The sequence below is a fragment of the Lissotriton helveticus genome, chromosome 4_1 (assembly GCF_964261635.1).
Source record: "Lissotriton helveticus chromosome 4_1, aLisHel1.1, whole genome shotgun sequence".
NCBI lineage: Eukaryota > Metazoa > Chordata > Amphibia > Caudata > Salamandridae > Lissotriton > Lissotriton helveticus.
In genome coordinates this window covers 2,042,584,091-2,042,604,147 of record NC_136063.1, presented here as the reverse complement: position 1 = coordinate 2,042,604,147, position 20,057 = coordinate 2,042,584,091, and the positions used below count along the sequence as shown (strand labels likewise).

Here is a 20,057-nt window from a genome sequence, read left to right as displayed (position 1 = left end):
CAATATCTCATTAAAAAAATACTCTCCCCCACCAAATAGGTGTATTTATATTACTCCATCTGTTCACTGTGGTTATTTACACAGTACGCACATTGACCAAGGAAGGAAGGCGGGACGAGAAAAGAAGAACTAATCGGAAAAAGAAAGAAAGTAAGAGACAACAAGAATGAAGGAGGGGGAGGTGAATGATCAGGAAAGAGAAAAGGAAACGAAAAGGGATAATGTAAGGAAGAATGAGAAGGATGGTTACGCAAACAAAGAGAAAGGAGGAAAAAGGAAGAGGCTAGGTGACGGGTACAGCGAATGAGTCAAGGAAATGCTTAGGATAAAGAGGGCAGGCAATGAGAGGAGGGGGATCCGAGAAGTGGGATAAAAGGGGGGAATGGTGAAGAGGATGGAAATTGAGGTGGAGGAAGCAAATGCTGAAAGAAATCGAACAAGAGGAATTAAAGGAAAGGAAAGCGGAAGAGTGGACGAAAAAAAAGCATGCGAGAGTGGTGCGTGCATGCGCGCGCCTCGCACTGAAAGTTTAAACAAGCAAAAGCAAATGGAAGCAAATGGTGGGGGCCTGAAGGAGGAGGGGGTGCGAGGGATGAGGGAACACGGCCTGGGGGAAGCTGGCTGGGGAGGGGGAGGAGAAATGCAAGGAAGGCTGTGTGCCGGCCGGCCATCCAAGAATAATTAGGGGAGGAGAAGCCGAGAAGCCGCAGAGCGCACGCTGGGCGAAGCCCTTTGATGTGCTGTGCGGCAAATGCAATTAGGAGGGAGGGAGGCTGATGCGCGTTCGTGTTTGATCACGTGGTTCACGTGAACTTCATGAAAACGCCAGCAAAAAGCTGGTGGTTTCATGAGGATTTTGGCTACTTGAATTCTCGCTCCGCTCGATGCGCTTGCGCGCATCGATAGGTCGCGAGACCTAATAAACTGTCCTCCCATGCCGCTGCCCCCAGTAGCCTCCTGCGGGAGTCCGGAGGCTCTCTGCACAGGGGCAGAGATCACGACAAAGCTGCCAGCTGCCAGGGAGACCACCGTACGTAAATTTCACGGACCGTTCGTAAATTGGACCTCACGTCCGTTGTCTGTGAGGATCCCTTTTACGGACGCCTTTTGTCCGTAATTTCGGGCCTTGCAGGGAACAGAGACCCGTTCCCTGTGAGAGGCCTCGGCTTCCTGCTGGGGCGTCTCGCACTCATCTGCGAATCACAAGAGCAGCCCCTCCCGCCCATTATCATTCTGTGTGCCGGCTGATTGCCACATACAGAATGACAATGGGCCAGTCTGGGGTGTGAAAACATGTGGCGGCCTCCAACAATCTTGGGCAGGGCATTCTGTAGGGGTTAGATGGACGACATTTAAATCGAAGACTCCTCTATAGGCGGTGGTATGGAGCGTGACACTGAACACTAGTCTAGATAGCCTACAGTAATACAAAGCTGACTTGAAATTTCATCACTTTGAATCCTATTTTGATTTTCACACAAATCTAGGTGTGAGCTGAGCATTTAGTAAACACCATTGACACAGGGTACAGCATTTTTCGGGTCACATGTTGCACTTTTCAGTGCTGCCGTTTGGACCCCCAGAATGAGAAATAACGGTTTACATGTGCATGTTTTTTTCCGACTCCAAGTTGCAGAAACTCAGATTTCTTTCGCACTTTTCTCTGTGTGATTTGAGCCAGGATTTGTCTGACGAAAACCAGGCAGGCAAATAAATACCTGTGGGGTGCACAATCCATGCCTTACTCAAATTCCCAAATCTGCTGCAGGTGGGAGTTGGCGGGCAAATTGGGAATAGCTCTTGTTTCAAATGGGTCCCTGGTGCACTTAAGGAGACCACAGCACACAAACTGTAGGATTCCCATTACTTACCGTGACCCAGACCCTTTTCTGTACCAGGTATTCTTCCAAAATACTATTGCCACAGAAGGAAAAGACAAACCAAGCAGGCAAACAAAAAGAATATGTAGAAGAGAAGTAGCACAATTACAGTGTAAAAAAGTTAAAAAGACCTTTATAGTTCTTTCACAGTCTCATCATTTCGGAGCTGAAGCATTGTTAATATTATATATAACAAAGCTATAGTTTCTGCTTTTTTATTTATTTTATGCAACTAACATCCATTGACAAAGCCAATAGTCATGGCTTGTAGTTGGTCTAATGTTACTGGATGCAATGATGGAAACAGCAAAATAGCAGCCGGGTGGCACACTATGCACAGCACATATTTTTAGCTTAGGTGTTTTAAGCCAAGCCCTTAATTACCTCAGACACACCCCTTGTAAATGTATGTAAATGTATTGCGACTTATATAGCGCACGTATCCCCCGAAGGCATCAAGGCGCTTGCCTTGGGAACCCGTCCTGGCTTTTTCCCTGTGAGATAACCCCTACTGGGTATCCCCAGGGTGAAAGCCAGGCATCCCGCAGCGGGTGGGCCGCCGTAGTGGAGATTAAGCAACTATTGCCCAGAGTTGCAGCGTGGGACCCCATGATTAGAATAGGCACCGAGGCGAGAATTATCGAGTCCATGGACATTTTGGCTCAGGACCCTGCCGCGTCGGGAATTGAACCCTGGTCCCGGGCCAGACCTCTGCATCAGGGTCTGCCACTCTAATAAGTGAGCCACACTCCACCCCTTGGAGAGACCCCCAGTTTTTTCATCCCACGTAAAGCCCTTGAAACAACACCATGTCACAGTCACCTCACGTCTTGGCACTGTGCATCATGCAAGACTCATGACTTCCAAGTTTTCAGATTGCCTATGTGTAGGTGCATAGTGAACCCTCCCCCACCCACCCCTTGCTTTAGGAACTACAGTAATTGTGAAGTACTTGATGGGCCTCTTCTGTCTGCAACTGGATGGGTGGGTGTATGGGTAGATGGGTAAAGTGTGGCTGGAAGGATGGGTGGCTAAGAGAAATGGGAATGGAGAGAGAAAGGGAGGATGGACGGATGAGTGAAAGCATGGATGAATGATTGGCAGAATGGATGGGCGAATGGGAGTATGGATGAGTGAAAAGAAGAATGTAAAGATGGATGAGTTAAAGAAAGCATAATGAGTGAAAGGGAGGGTGGAGAGCTGGAAAAGAAGATGGGTGGATGAGTGAAAGGGTGGACGGAGGAGTGACTGGGTGGATGGATAAGTAAGTGAAAGGATGGCTGGATGGGTGGAAGCATGGATGGATTGAGTGAAAGGATGGATTGAGTGAAAGGATGGATGGAAGGATAGATGATGGATAGGTTTGCAAATGATTGAAAAGGTTTGGATATGGATGAGCACACAGATGGAAGGACAGAATGAATGGTGAAAGATTGAATGGTGGATGAAAGAATTAATGGATGACAGAATGTAAATTATATGAAATACCACAAAAAGACCTGCACAGTTGCTCAAAGCTGCACGCATACCAAATAAACATGAAGTGCATGATTGTCTTAACCTAATATAAACTTATTTGGACTTGTACTTAAGTGGTTGTCTATTTACTTACTTTTATACTATCGCGCAACTTCCTATGATGTGTCTCGAAAAAGTACATTTATTCACATTTTGTCCTGAATTCTGACCTTCTGCCCTGAATTTTTGTCCTGAATTTTGACCCTCTGTCCTGAATTTTTAACCTTACTGTCCTGAATTTGCACCCATGCCAGTTGGCCACCCTAAAACAGGAGTCAGGCTCTCTAAGCTGTGGTTGCACTCACGAATGAGCAAGTTAGGGACAAATCCAGCTGCCCCTTGAAGCCCGCAAGAGCCCCCGAGGTCGGCCATGAGGTCTGAGTAGCAACGGCGACCCAGATATCAAGGGGGGACTGCATCTAGAGCGCTGACAACTGAAGACAACAGATGGCTGAGCACCAACATGCCTTCTTTCAGTCTACCTCGGTCTTCTAGATCTCTTGATAAATGTTTCATGTCTTTCTCGTTGTTTTCTCACTGTTTCTGCTATACCAATGTTTGCTTAACATGTATTTTATTATAACATGCTTTCTATGCAGCCCCCTGCTCCTTGACCAATACGCACACCTACGCATCATCCTTCCACCTAGGGGTGGCACATAGATGTACCTCCCCACTGCTCTCTACCTGATTGCTCCCATGCCCCCGGAAGCCATGCACTGCACGCCTAGTTTCCCAGTGGGCACGTATTTGTGCACTCCTGCACTACCGCCCCTACTGCACATCCCTCCCATGGCGTGGTGCCCCTTGCTGGAGGAGACTTCTTCCCGCCCGCGCCACCCCTCGAAACCATGGCCACCTGCCGTCACACAGTGCGTCCAAATACACACATTTGTGCGCTGTCCAGCCTGTCAGACCCCAGAAGGGGGCCTCCTTGCACGCTGCATCCACAAGCCTCGACACACAGTACAAAGTCTAGAGCCACAGGCACTGCGTTCCCTGCTTAGCGTCTCCCACACAACCCATCCACCTACGGTCTCCTTTCATCTCCAACACTCCCATCCACCACCACACTTCCATTCACCCACTGCCCCCCCCCCCCCCCCCCTAGCGTGTCCTAGTGCCACTAGACCCCCGGCCAATATTCACCTACAGGCATCCTTACAGCATGCCTGGCCCTCGCCATCCACATACCCACAAACCTACCCTTCCTACCCAAGCCCTCCCCCACTCCTTCCTTCCCTGCCCCCTCTTATCCCACCCTCGCCACATCCCTCTCCGTTTCGCCTTTTTCCCCCCTACGCACCCCCCCCCCCCCCCGCTTGCCCCTTTCGACCACCGTTCTGCCCCCACCTTCCTCCCCCCTACTTCTGCACTTTTACAGTTCACGATCCTCCACCGCCTATATCACCCTCCCACCCTGGTGTCCCACCCTTTCCCCGACTGCCACTCACCTCCCATTCTAGCCCTTACACTCAATTGCTCTCACCCTCGTGAGACCCCGGGCTCCACTTGACTACATCCGCACCACACGCCTTTCAACAGCTAAAATCTTGGAACTTCCACGGCTCCACGCATTATATTAAAAGGAAAAAGGTGCTCGCGTACCTGCTGGCCAATAGAGCGGATGCAGCCCTCCTACAGGAGACACACCTGGATGATCTAGAAGCCAACAATGCATCGCGACTGGGTGGGCAAAATAATACATAGTAGCACCTCAAAGCACTCCACAGCTGTAAACAGCCCACAGCGAACATGTGGAGTAGCGATTCTCCTTCGCAAATCATGTTGTCCGTCACGGTGGTTAAGACGTGGTCCGACCCGGAGGTCAGATAGCATTCGCAAAGCTAAGGATGGAAGATAGGTCTCTATGTGTGGCTTCGGTATACGCACCTATAGGGGCCAAACGTGCCTTCCTTCTCCAGTTAAATCACCTCCTTGTAGAGATTAGCGCATCCAAATACATCAGCAGCGGGGTCTGGAACCTTGCTCGCGATGCGGCTCTCGACAAGACAGGCCCTCTAGATAAGTGAAAACGATGCAGATAGAGCTTTGCTGGGGGATATCACCTCGGATCACGGCCTCGTCAATCATTGGCGTCAGTGCCACCCGACGGACAAGGAGTATACCTTTCTGTTCTCTGTACATGGCACACAATCCGGACTAGAATATTTCCTCATTGCCCATCCGACAGTGACACTTGTTGGGGAATCCCATATATTAGAAGGAGCCTTATCCAACCACTCCCCGGTCCTGCTATCCTTGGATGTGGGCTTGACCTCCCCGGGTCGTAAACCATGGTGCCTGAACATACAAAGATATTGCTACCCCCAGGGTAAAAACAGCTCTGGGCCCATGTCGGATAACTGATAACAAGAACTCCAGAGACTCCCACAGGGTGCTCCAAGCAGCCGTGAAGGCAACCCTCTGTGGCTTATTGGCCATGGCAGAGTACCCTATACCCCTCAACGTGACCTGCGGTCCACGGGCCAACATCTGGTGGTGGTTCCGCGTACGAAACTCTGCCGTGTTGGGGGCCGCTCCTTCAGAGTTTTGGGAGCAAAACTATGGAATTCCTTACCTCCTTTCATTCGCTGCCTGGACAATCTGTCCGCTTTCAGGAAGGCAATTAAAACCCTTCTGTTCCCACTGTCCTAACCTTTTGCATCCTTCCCCCCCTCCTTTCTGTTCTGGTTATTTTATGGTTTCAGCGCCGGGACGCCTCGTTGCTGAGGCAGCTGTCGCGCTCTATCAAATAGATAACATAACATAACATAAGCAAGCTTCTCTTTGCAGTGCCAAGTTGGAGACGCAGATCACCACCCTCAACAATCTTTACTCCTCCCACCCCACTGTACCCAACCGTCGCCGCCTGTAGCAGGCCCTTATGGCCCTCAACAGTCTTTACACCTCTAAGGCTGAGTATGCCCGCCAGCGCATGAAAGGGAGGCACTATGAGCAGGGGGAGAAGGCAGGCCGCCTGTTAGCTGCTCAATTATGGCAGCAGGAGGCTGCCGTGGCCATACCGGCCATCAAGTCAACGAGCAGGGAGATACTCACCCAACCCCAGGCCTTTTTAATGAGTTTGATTCCTTCTACGGCACACTCTCCACACCAGAGGCAGCGGCAAGCGAGGTTCGGATTACCGCATTCCTTGAGAAGCTCGGCGTCCCATGCTTAACGAACAAGGGCCGAGAGCTTCTAGCGGGGGACATTAATAAGGAGGAGATTGTGGTGGCCATCTCCCAGCTACCCTGTCACAAAGCCCCAGGAGAGGATCGCTTCCCGGCTGAATTCGGTCCATGTGCAGGGGAGGAGGTGATCAACTCCCTCTGCGGCCTTCCAAGAGGCAGAGCGGACGGCCTCTTTGGAATTCCTTTCTAATAGGGCGGTGATCGCGGTCCTCCCCAAAACAGTTAGAGACCCTTTGCTGTGCAGTAGTCGTGAGCAAACTGGTCTCATGCTTAAAAGCGGTTCTCCCCCCCCCCCAATTCATAATTCACAAGTTGGCTTTGTACTGGGCCATTCCCCCAGGAACCACCTCTGTACCCTGGCACATACTCACTGGACCTCCAGGAACTTACCGGAGGAGGCTGTGGTCCTATCCCTAGATGCCGAAAAGGTGTTCAACCACATTGAGTGGGGGTATCTCCTTGCCACCATGAAAAGGTGTGAACTGGGGGGGATCAGTTCATCACTAAGGTCCGGCTGCTGTATGGCTGCCCAATGGCCCACATCAACTTCCAAGGGTTCATCTCCAACTCCTTCTAGATCTCGAGGGGCACATGCCAAGGCTGCCCGCTCCATCCACTCCCATTTCTACTGGCAATGGAGCCTTTGGCCTCTATCATTCACCACTCCCCACTCCATAGCTGGCATCCCCATTGCGGAAGGTCTCTCCAAGATATATCTTTATGCCGACGACATCCTGCAAGACGTTGGGAGCACCCTTCCTGCACTACTGGAAATCATAGACGACTTAGCGACCTTGTCTCGTTACAAGGTAAAAAGGGACAATAGTGAAGCCCTACTTTTGTCGACCTGCACCACAATGGCACCGATCCATGTATACCTGTTCCGCTGGAAAGCCTCTCATCTTAAGTGCCAGGGCATCTTGGTCAACAGGGGCCTAACTAGGATAGTCACGGACAACCTGACATCCCTCATCACACAGATAAAACAGGACTTTGAAAAATGGTTGCTTCTGGGTTTTTCGATGTGGGGAAGGGTACACACGGTAAAGATGGTTACCCTTCTGAGCTTTATCTACACGCTGGGGATGCTCCCTGTCACGGTGCCACTGACCACGCTATGCCTCACTGACTACCGGATCCGAGCCTTCGTGTGAGTATTCACCAGGCCCCAACTAGCTGCAGTCAAACTTATGGCACGTAGCTCCTGCGGCGGCCTGGGCTTACTGTTGGATGAACACTATTCTTTGGCCCTACACCGTTCTCATCTTGCTTACTTACTGCCTGGTATCCACAATAGGTTTGTATCAAACATTTACTTCTCACACGCAACAACGGACTTGGCCTTCTTTATGGGACCCACGGCCCTCAACCTGAACACCCACACCCAGTGCTGCAGACCATGTCTAAAACCTGGCACCGTGCCCACAGCCTCTTCCGGGTGGATTCGCGACAACATAACAGGGCGCCGCTGTGGGGCAATGACAGCCTCCATATTGACAGGGTACCCTCTGCTGGCCGTGTTGGTTGAAGTGGGCATACATACCTTAGACTAGGTACTGCTGGACGGGTCCCAGGGTGCTGGTTTCCTGTCCAGAGAAGACATGGCTTGTCAGTTCGGGCTGGACTGTTCCCATGAGAAACATGGTCCAAACTGATTTGCATATGACTGATTTGCATATAGCTGTGTCATCTCCTTGGGTTTGCACTGCTGGAGGGAGACAGACCTGAAACTTTCAACCTCCTGAAGGAGGAATTTGGCATCCACCCACGAAAGGCCTGCCAATCCCTGCAGCTGAAACATTGCCTGCGGCGCTGCCCGAGTGCCCACCCATGGTCCCTGCCATCCACAGTGCTGGTGGAATACCTGCTCACATGGGGCTGGCAACGGGGTGTAATTTCTGGGCTTTACAACCACCCCTTCTCACAATCCCTATCCCGCAGCCTCCACATCAAGTGGCAGGACCACCTTAAGATAACCATAAAGAAAGAGGACTGACCGGAGGTTCTGGAAGCAAAAAAAACAATTGATGGACAGAATGCAGAACAGTGTCATACATTCACCCCAGTACAGAGATCTGCACCTAAATCCATTGTTTCTTTGCTCATCATGTCATTCCAGTTTGAACCCAGCCATATGCAAATCAGTCTTGCCCCTGCGCCCAATGGGAAAAGCCCAGCCCGAACTTCCTGGCCAGGTCCTACCTGAACTGAAAACAAGCATCCTAGGACCGGTTTCGGGGTTTCACCCCTCATCAGCCAGGCTAGCTTGACTCCAGTGGCATGGAGAGAATGGGACCCACTTCTGGGCATACCCGTCCCACTCGGTGTGACAAATGCAAAAAGAATAATTGATGGACAGAATGCAGAACAATGACATACATTCACCCCAGGACAAAGATCTGGGACTAAATCTATTGTTATTTGCGCACCATGCCATTCCAGTTTGAACCCAGCCATATGCAAATCAGTCAGAACACTGCGCCCAGTAGGAACAGTTCAGCCCGAACTGCCAGGCCAGGTCCTCCCTGGACTGGAAACAAGCATCCTTGGATGGGTTTTGGGGTTTCACTCCTCGTTAGCCAGTGTTCTGGAAGCCCTGGACAAAGGCACCAGGGAAGCCTGATTGCAATTTTGGTTGTTTAAAACACTCCATCAGTGGTACTGGACCCCACAAGAACTGGCCTCCTACCCCACTCGAACAGCCGGAGGTGCTTGTCTACCCAATGCGATCGTACCCACATCGTATGTGATTGCCCTTCAATCCAATCCAATACCTTGGGGATGTGCATGCCCCTCCAGCTCCCCTTCACTCCTGTTTTCCTCCTACACGATCTCAGTGGTTCCCCTGATCTATCCTGACTGCAACGCCGCCTTCTGCACACTGCGCTGTCCACAGCCAAGCTCTGCATCCTTCGCCAGTGGCACTCATCCACACACCCTTCTCAGGAAGCCTGGATGGTGGCAATGATACAGACGACGTCCTATAAACGTATCATCTATGGCATGCAAGACCAGACCGAGAGGTTCACCCAGACATGGGTGCCTTTCCTCCAGGATACTTCCTAAAGATGACCGCAATGACACGGACTACCCTCTCCCCCTCGAGGGAATCAGTTGTGCGTCAGTCCTTGTCACTTTATTGAGTGCACGCTACCACACAAAAGCATAGGTCTGTGAACACCCATTTGGGAATAGAAACCACAGGGCTGGCCCATGGACAACAGGTGTTCTCAATTACTACCAGGTCCAACCTCTTAAAAACCTCTACCTTAATGCACTCTTGGACCAGGTAAAACATCCTATACATTTTGGTCTTCACAAGCACACTCGTGACTAGGTCCCTGTGTCTGTCATGTACACAGATTGGAGTGTGAACCCTGCGATTAATTGGAAAAGATGGGGAAATCATTTTCAGTACCTCTCTATACTCTTCTCGCTGTTAAGGCGACAGCTGAGGTTCACGGTGCACCCCTTCTATGTAGCCATTCTTCTTCTCGCTGTGTAGCAGGTTTAAAAGGGTATCACTGTTCTCTCAGCTTCCTCCGTCATTGCCAGGATTTTCACCATAAAGGTGGAAGTATGGCTTCAGCCTAGTCCCTTGCACATCCTCATTTGTTCCAGTGGGACATAAGTGGGTCCACTGGGTAGTTCACATAAAATATACTCTACACCACCTTGTATGATCCACACTGCTTATCCTATAAAGCTCTGACACAAATTGGCGTCAGCACCAACACCTCATGACTCTCCCCCATTTAGATATGCCACCCACTTAAGTAGCTCTTTAAACATGCCTGGCATTGCAGCCTTTGGGGGTAGTTTTGAACAGCTATTTTGACCTTCCAAGATAAGCCTATCACCAGACCCAAACCTTCCTTTAAAATACTTATAAGTCAAAACATAGGGTAGGCCCTGAACAGTCCAGAGGGCAGGCACATTGTATTAGGAAAGTTGGACATGTACTTTTAAGTTTTACGTGTCCTAGTAGTGAAATACACTTAAGTATTTTTTCAGTACTGCAAGGCCAGCTTATCCCATAGGATAACACTGGAGATATTTTATTATATTTAATAGGTGATCACTTCCAATTGGGAGCAGGTAGGTAGCTTGAGTTTGGCATCTATGGAATTTTAAGTAAAAGCCCTCTTTAAAGGCAAAGTCGGATTTTTTGTCACAATTTCGAAAATGCCACTTTTAGAAAGTTACTTAACACACAGAAACTTCTAGCTGCCTGTTTAGTAGGTTGCCACTAGTTTAAGCAGACTAAGACCAAACTACCTAATAAGATGGTCAACATAATTTATTAATTCATATTTGTTTATTATTCTTCATTGTTTAATATATATTTATAAAAGACAGAAAACAATGCACTTCACAAATTACATAACATCAAAGCAATTTTGGGACAACAAACAATTAGCAACCAGTTATGATGATAATCCAGTCAGTAACAAACCAAAAAAACAGTGCAGAAAGTAACCGGCGCCAACAATGTCAAAGGAGCAACCACGGGTTACAAACCACGGGGGAATAAACATTTCTAGCAACAGAGGATATACATTTTTGGTACATTATTTTCCCTGTTCCTATCCCACTTTATTACACAGGACTTCTCTTCAGGGCTGGGACTGGATTCTGCAAATCAATAAACAGAAAAGAAAAGAAAAATGCACATTTCCATTAGAAAGCATTTCGCACTCCCTTTCATCTACCAATAACCACTACTAAAGACAATCAGTATAGAGTGTACCCGATTACTAGGTTGCCAAATTCGTGCAGCAAGTTGTGAGATTGTTTCCGTGAAAGTGTCAAAGAAGCACTCAGTTATGATCCTCAAATCTTATGAAGTGTACTTGTTTAGTGATTATTACAATTCAAACCAAATCAACTTACTTTAGGAAGTGCTCTCTTAGTCCATCCTACAGACGGCTTCAATTGCCTTTGAGCAAATAAGCGTTGTTTCTAAGAAGGGAAGGGAAACTCAATAGTTTACCGTGCTTTCATGTTTTACGCGCTCACAGAGTTTGAAGTCAAACATACTTGGAGCTGAATATGTTGTTAATCAACGAGCATTCATGAAAGCCAATTGACGATAAAAGATTGCGCTTCGTTGTTTTCAAAGCGCAGCTGGGCACCTGGGTAAATTATCTGTAAATTTGAGCATGAACCAAATTATTGTAACAGCTGTGGCGTCTTAGTGTACTCTCGGTTAGATACATTGTATTCGTTCTGATGACTCACTTGTGCTTCATCTCGGTCACCATTAAATGACAGGGCACCTTCAGCACGGCTATACTTAAACACATTGGAATGGACTTCCTGTTCCATGTTAGTGTTCCAAGTAAAAGTTCTACAAGGGATGCTTGTAGTCCATTAATAGAGCGATGAACTAACAGAACTTGATTGTGAGCACAGAGGATTAAAATCAGTGTGTTCGAGAAATTGAAAAAAAATTCCAGCTATTCAGCGTATTCCTGTAAATTACGCCCTTGAAATCTCCGACATTTCATTAAGGTCAGTTACGGTGCTATTAAACTTGAGAATGAGATCTGCTTCTTTTTGGAGTAAGACATTTTCTATGTCACCACCTTATTGGAACTGTTTCACAACCCAAAGGTCTTTGTCTCTGTGGTTGGCTTGTACAAAATGCCCAACCAGAGGGGCATCAGGTACTTTCATAAGAATTCTGGAGCGGAGTTGGACTATTTGAAGTGGGATCTCTTGGCTTGTTTTTCCGATATAAAGTTTCCCACATGGACAAGTAATTCCATAGATGACATTTTTGGTTTTACAATTTTAGTAACGGTGAACTTGATGTCAGAATGTTTTGTATTGAGTCAATCAAAAAAGTCCATTACACTTGATTATGGGCCATCCCACAGGCACCAAATGTCATCAATATAACGGTACCACTTCAAAAGATGTTGTTTGAAGGGATTGGGCTCAAACTCTTTTTTCTTCAAATCAGGCCATATAGAGAACTGTCATCTCCGGAGCAAAGGGACAACCCATAGCAGTCCCTTTGGTCAGAATGTAGAATTTATCATCAAACTTAAAGTAGTTCTTTTTTAGTGCCAGTGATGCCAGCTTGAGAATGAACTCTGTGGGTACCCATTGTGGATGGTCCCAAGTTTCCAGGTATGTTTCAAGGGCTTCAAGGGCTTCTTCCTGAGGAATTTGGGTGTACAAGGACACCACGTTAAAGGAGACCAGCAAATGATATCTGGAGTCAAAATGAAGCCCCTCAATCTTGTTGATGAAATCCATAGTGTCTCGCAAGTACGAGGGTACTTGTTGGAGTAACGGTTTCAGGAAAATATCCACATACTTAGAAATGGGCTCAAGTAATGAGTCACAGCCATAAACTATGGGTACTCCTGGAGGGTCCATTAATTGCTTATGAATGTTTGGTAGAAAATACATCACTGGCATTCAATGGCATTCTGGGATGTTTTTTATTCAAGTAGTCAAACTCCTTTGAGCCAAGTATTCCTGTCTCAAGGCCTTGGGTGAGAATCGGTTTAATGGCTTCCTGTATTTCTCGGGTGGGATCTTCTGTGACATTCCGATACCAATCGGTGTTCTGAACCCGATTTCGTACTTAAGATATATTTTCTTTGGCCAGAGTACTAATGCCCCGCCTTTATTGGCCGGTTTTAGAACAATTGAATTATCCTGCTTGAGATCCGACAGGGCCTTCCGTTGTTGTGGTGTTAGATTATTTGTTTGGAAATATTTTTTGTTCGCCATTTGCTGAAATACAGACAATACCACTTGTTCAAAAGCCAAGATTTGTTTTGGAACAGTGTGGGCATAAGGAACAAACGTAGACTTATGTGCTAGACCGGATACTTCTTCTGGGGTCATATAGTCTTTGTTGTAAATAAAAGCTCTCAGTTTAATTTTTCAAAAGAACTCCACTGCTTCGATTTTGAGGTGAGTCACATCCGGTCTACAATTGGGGACACATTTCAAACCTAATTCAAGAACCAAAGCTTCATCAGGGGTCAAGTTCTTATTTGAGAGGTTGACAATTGGGAAAGTGGCTACGATTTGTAAAACTGTCAACGAGTCCTCATTTCCCATGGATGTGTATTGAAGCGTACCTTCTTTTGTTGTTGGCCTTTATCTAAAAAGGTATTCTGCCTTTGCTGATTACAGTTGGATGGACCTTCGCCAAGATTATCCTCGCTTTGTAAATAACTTTGACTTTATATTTCGAGATATATATCAAGCAGATCCAAGGGACAAAGTAACAGTCAGTGTTCCTTGTTAGATTTGAAATTTGCGGTCTTTGTACCAGTCCCTCATTCGGACTCCCAAAAGAACTTTGGCCCTTGAATCCGCTTGATATGTATCTCGAAATATAGAGTCAAAGTTTTTTTACAAAGAGAGGACAATCTTGGGTCCTGTCCAGACACATTGATCAACTGGGAATAATGGTGTATGCTGAACGCGCTTATAATTTTTGCCCGGACGAAGTTCCGTCTGGAACAAAACGCGTTGGCTGTGGCCTTTTTAAAAAAAGATTGAAAAGAATACAGTACATAATTTTGGCAAAATTGGAAGCTCTCTGAATTTCGTTACTTGGCGCACTGTCCCTTTCGTCAGAGAAAATAATGTACCATAAATGTATATCCTCTGTTGCTTCAAATGTTTATTCCCCTGTGGTTTGTAACCCGTGGTTGCTCCTTGGACATTGTTGGCGCGGGTTACTTTCTGCACTGGTTTTTTTGTTGTTACTGACTGGATTATCATCATAACTGGTTGCTTATAGTTGACCCAAAATTGCTTTGATGTTATGTAGTTTGTGAAGTGTATTTTTTTCTGTCTTTTCTAAATATATATAAAAAAAAAAATGAAGAATAATGAACAAATATGAATTAATAAATCATGCTGACCATCTTATTAGGAAGTTTGGTCTTAGGCTGCTTAAACTAAAGCAGCCTACTAAACAGCCAGCTAGAAGTTTCTGTGTGTTTAGTATTCATCGGCCCATTCTAGCTGTGTTAAGAGCCCACCCCTTACATATCTAAATTAAAAAAATTGGCATTTTCTTGTCCTACCCATTTAGTGCCTGCAGCCTCTAAGGTAAGCCTGATTGCTCGGTGCCAAGCTACCAGAGGGTTGAACAAAAGTTCATTTAGGGATTGCTTGTGACTTCACCCTGATAAGGAATGTTCTTGTTGCTTGAGTAGGGTTTCACCCCCTTCAACTAGTAAACCAATTTCTTATAATACTCTTTTCTGATCTCTGCAAATCTGGGATGGTCACAGTCTCTTCCCGAGTTGGACGTGCAGCCTGTGCACTGGTCAACACAGCCAATATGATCTAAGCCATGTAGGCTTCCAGCCCTGGTATTGCATGCAATCAAAACATTACCTAAAAGATGTCCAGAACCCTGTTTCTTTCTTACCCCTTCACGTATCATGGCTGTCTTGCCACAGCTTCTGCCTCTACTGAGGCAATTGCGTACTTCAGGTACTCCTCAGTGGTTATCAGGGCTTGTGCCATTGGTACCAGGAAAAATATTTTCAGGTTTGAGATACTTCTTCTTAGCTATACCACTGAGAGCCCCTTTACTTCTCAGGGCAGAAGCCTTCCTTCCATTAATACTTGGTTCCAAAGACTATTAATACCTGCTTTTAACACAAACTCCATGGTATTTTAGATAGATGTGGTTCATTGCATATTGCTCACTTTCCCAACTGTTTATAGCAAATAGGTGGAGTCTCATTGGTCCCTTTTGGATCCATTCTCCCACACTTAACACACTGCCGATGATATGTTCAGAGGGTATAGGATCTTTCACCGGATACTCTCTATTTAAGGTCCCTCCTTGTGGCACGTGCAGCAAGCGACCACAGTGGCCGTGGAGGAGCCCTCCTTTGCCCTTCTATTCCAGACTAGGATTCAAATTCCCTTTCATTCTCTGTCCAGCCTTGCACCTTTTCAAATTGCCATAAGTCTTATTCACTAGTTGCAAGCCAGTTAGTTGAGAGTTCTTCTCTTTTGGATCCAAACTTTCCTGCTCCAGCCTTTTGTTATCTAACCACTTGCCAGTTAATGCAAGTTTCTCTGGATTCTCCTCTGTCATGTCAGACAGGTATTGCATAAGTGGGGTGGAGCACTGCCCTCTGAGTCGCTCTGTTGCCATTAATTGGGTAGGGCATGAAAATCCTCTACCTCCATCCCTTCATCCATTCTAATCATGCAACACACCATGATTCTTGGTTCAAACAGATCATCTGCTCTCTTGCCTTCCTTGAATTTCTGAAGGTACTGAGATGGCCTCAGTCCAAACTGTCTTATCAGAGGTGCCTACATTCAGGCATAGTTCATTTGATCAGACACAGGCATTCTCCCAATACAATGACAGTTGTACCTTCCAAAGCACCTGTCTTAGACAAGCCATGAAACGCCTGCTCTCTACAAGTATTGTATTGTATTGTAGCGGTTTTTATTGAGCGCGATTGCTGCCCGCAGGCGTCCAAGCGCTGAGTAGAGGGAAAGTGACTGAGGGAGCTTAAGGTATATAGGATTGAGAAAACAGCAGTGTTTTTAAGTTTTTCCAGAATGCAAGTAGGTCAGGGTTGGAGCGGAGTTTGATGGGAAGGGCATTCCATAGCCTAGCGGTGTTCAAGGAAAACATCCTGCCTCCAGATCTAGCTCGCTTCACCCTAGGCACAACGGCCAGGAAAGCCTCTGAAGACCGAAGGTTCCTTTTAGGGTGGTAGGGGGTGACCAGGCCAGTGTTTATGGCAGGTCCCGTCTTCCAAAAGGTGCGATGTGCCAGGCATAGCGCCTTGAAGGACACTCTCTGCTTCACTGGCAGCCAGTGGAGACTCTTCAGAGCAGGTCTGGCCGACTGGGTCCGAGGAATTTTCAGTAAAGTGCGTGCTGCACAATTCTGAACAATTTGCAGTTTCCTGAGGGTCATCTCCGGGGCCCCTAGGTATAAAGCATTATTTGAGTCCAGGCGAGATTGAATCAGACCTTGGACTGCCACCTTTTTTGCCTCTAGGGGGAGTAACGGGAGCACCTTCCTCAGAATTCTGAGTAGGCTAAAGCAGGTGGCAGACAGTTTTTTGGCCTGGGTGGAGAAGGAAAGTTTATCATCTAGCCATACTCCCAGGCTTTTGACACTTTCTTTATGAGTGGGCGGGGGGCCCAGAGCACTGGGCCATAGGGACGTGAAAGACATAGGAGAGGTTGGGCCCAGGAGCATGAGCTCCGTCTTATCTCCGTTCAGCTTAAGGGAGGAGTTGGTCATCCAGCCCTTCACGTCCACTAGGCAGTTTAACAGGTCTGCTGGGGAGTGAGTATTGTTCTCCGTTGCCAGCGAGACCACAAGCTGGGTGTCGTCGGCATATGACACGATTTTAATGCCGTATGGTTCTACAACACCCGCCAGCGGCCTCATGTAGACGTTGAACAATACAGGGCTCAGGGAAGAGCCCTGTGGCACTCCGCAGCTCAAGAGTTTCCTGGAGGACACCGTCTTTCCATCAAAGATCTGAAACGACCTCCCAGACAGGAAGGACTCGAACCACCTTAAAGCATCACCTGAAACTCCGATGTTATGGAGACGGTCTAGCAAGGTGGTATAGCTGACCGTATCGAAGGCAGCACTTAGATCAAGGAGGATCACTGCCACCGATCCTCCCTGGTCTAGTATCCTTCTAGTTTCTTCGGTGACTGCTAACAAGGCGGTTTCGGTACCATGTTTCGGTCTAAAGCCTGTCTGGGAAGTATGTAGTAGAGAGTGGTCCTCCAGGCACTGGACCAGCTGCGCGTTTATGTGTTTCTCCAGTACCTTGCTCACCCATGGGAGAAGTGAAATGGGGCGGTAACTGGAGTGGTCATCTGGGTCTAGGCTGGTTTTTTTTAACAGTGCCCGCACCATGGCCTGTTTCCAAGCCATGGGGACTGAACAAGCAGATATGGAGGTATTAAGGAGGTCTAGAATTGCGGGCAGGGTGGTTTTGCTGGCTCGCATAAGGATCTCTGGGGGGGCAGGATCACAGGGGGAGCCTGACTTGACTTGTTGAGCCACCTTGCTTAAAGTGTCCAGGTCCAGAGGATGGAAGTGCTCAAGGGAGGGCTGGTCTGGACAAAAGAGTGGTCTAGGGGGATGTGAGTTGCTCGAGTCCGGGAATGTGGCTGCAATAGGGAAGGTAGAGTAAATTTTTTGAACCTTTTCGTAGAAAAATTCCGCGAGCTCGTTGCATTGAGCCTGTGTTTTAGTAGGTGTAGGGGCCATATTGACATGAGAGCACTGTTTTATAATATGAAAGATTTCTTTTGGCTTAGATTTTGCTTCTAATATTTTCTCGGAGTAGTGGGTTGCCTGGGCTGACCTGATTGCTTCTTTGTAGGTTCTGATCGCCTCTTTGTAGGCAGCCTTCTTGTCTGGGAGGAAGTCTAAGCGCCATGCTCTCTCTCGTTGTCTGCAAATGCGTTTTAATTGTTTTAGAGAGTCAGAGAACCAGGGGGCGGATTTCAAGTTTAGGGCCTTAGTCAGACTTAGCTCTACCCATCGTCCTAAGCATTATCACAAATAACTTTGACCATACTTGTGTTCACGCTTATTTCCAGATATCACATTAGCATTAAAACATTAAGCTTCTTACATGCATACACTTCAATAGGAGTACAAGGCATTCAAAGCCTACCTTAATGCTAAGATGTATGCATGGGTCATGTTCGCTTAATGCCATACCTTTTTCAAGCGCTTTGTGGACTGCTGTATCCTCAATATGGGCAGGGCCATCGGGCACATTATCAGAGCTGCTTTGTGATTTCTAAAAGGAAGATCAAGTACAAACAAGCAAGAAGCATGACTTGTTACATTCATGTACAACTGACGACAGTTCAATTATTTCTGTATTTACTGATCTCGAACAGGAAGGATGCACCAAGATTAAAATCATAATCCCTGGAAAGGGACTTTCTTTGAGAATGGCACAATTGAATATACAGACCTTCTTACACACAACAGGTGATGGAAGGAACGCTTGCAATTTGCCTAACACCAGCCATCACTCTGGGTAGATTTCCAACCAATTGTTCTTTTGCTCACCATGCCATCTCAGTTCAGACCCAGCCATAGGCAAATCCAACTTGATCCTGCCTCTCTTGAAAACACCAGCCTAACTGCCAGGCCAGGTCCTGACTGAAATAGAACACAAGCAACCCAGGACCATTTTGGCATCATAAAGCATTCCTCCCATCCCCTTTTGGATGTTTAATATACAGACATTCTTAAACATAATCCAAGCCAACTCCATAAGTCAAGTAGGGTGATGAAATCTCTCTTTTGACTCTAGTCTGGCACCAAGTAGTAGCATTCTGCATGTAGCACAGGGTATGGCACCAGAATGTTGTGACTTGAATTTAGTCCCATCAAAAATATCATTCATATTGTTTTCAATGTTATCACCCACTAGCAATAAATACAGAATAACTACATCTAATGTAATGTTATTTTGGTACACTAAATTCAGGCCGCAATATTTATGTCGGAGGTAATTTTAATTTTCGATGTTTTGACAAACACCACAACAGAGATACCCTATCATGTAATCAAGAATGATAAGGTGCAAACCATGAATGTAGGAAGCTGGCTCTGTATATGGTATACCAATAAGTGGTTATACCATGCACAGAGTCCAGAGATTCCCCCAGAAGTGTACAGGGCTCAATGTAAACCCAAAGTGTGGTAGTGTGGGCGAGCAGCCTTAGGACTAGCACAGAGGAGTACAAGACATTTGTTATACACACATTGATTAATACATGACACACGGCTCAAACAGGAGATCCACCATAATTTTAGAAAATAAACTTTCAAGATTTCATTTAAGACTGGAACATGGTGGCCAGAGGGAACATGGCGGTTAGCTAGCAGGATTGATTGGGAGCGCCACCCGTGGGTTCCAGGAGAGTCCCGGAGAGTGCGGTGTTAAGTGACTAAAGGCTTATCTGCTATCTCTGGGGAGGAGGAACGAGGAAGGGTGCTAACTTCAGCGGCGAGGCACAATCCTTCGTATTCTGGACACTTGAGGGCTGATATCCGGGCACCCCGGCCTCCAGTGGTTTACGGCAGCGAGCACGCTCTTTAGCATTAGAGAGCCTCAGCATGCCCTTCCGACACGTAAGCATTCCGGGGCAGGAAAAGTCAGCACAAGCAGCTCGTGGGTGGTAAAAGGAGCTGCATAGTAACAGCAGCATAGGAAAAAGAAGGATAGACCCGTCAACTGTCTATTGAACCTACCGAGACGAGGGAGGCGAGAATGTCAGAGGGACACTGCCAAGCATGATCATATGGAACCTGCAGCCTCGGCTGGAGGGTAAGGTGGTAAAGGGACAGATGCAGTGGCGATAGGAGAGCAAAGAAAGATGGAAACCCCAGATTTGGCAGTGAAGGAGCAAGATGTGGCGAAAAGATGCACGCTTGGATCGAGCT

General features: G+C 47.1%; 1 protein-coding gene across 5 annotated transcripts in view; it reads right to left on the bottom strand.

Annotated features, from left to right (window-relative positions):
- LOC144829498 (uncharacterized) overlaps positions 1-20,057 on the bottom strand; it is a 458,194-nt gene that overhangs the window by 350,064 nt on the left and 88,073 nt on the right. For all 5 annotated transcript variants that reach the window (XR_013610683.1, XM_078688691.1, XM_078688692.1 and 2 more), the window contains one exon: positions 18,315-18,396. Coding sequence is in view for 4 of the 5 variants with exons in the window: in XM_078688691.1 (XP_078544817.1) it covers positions 18,315-18,396 (82 nt within the window). In the remaining variant the exon portion in view is untranslated. The remainder of the gene's footprint in view (positions 1-18,314; positions 18,397-20,057) is intronic.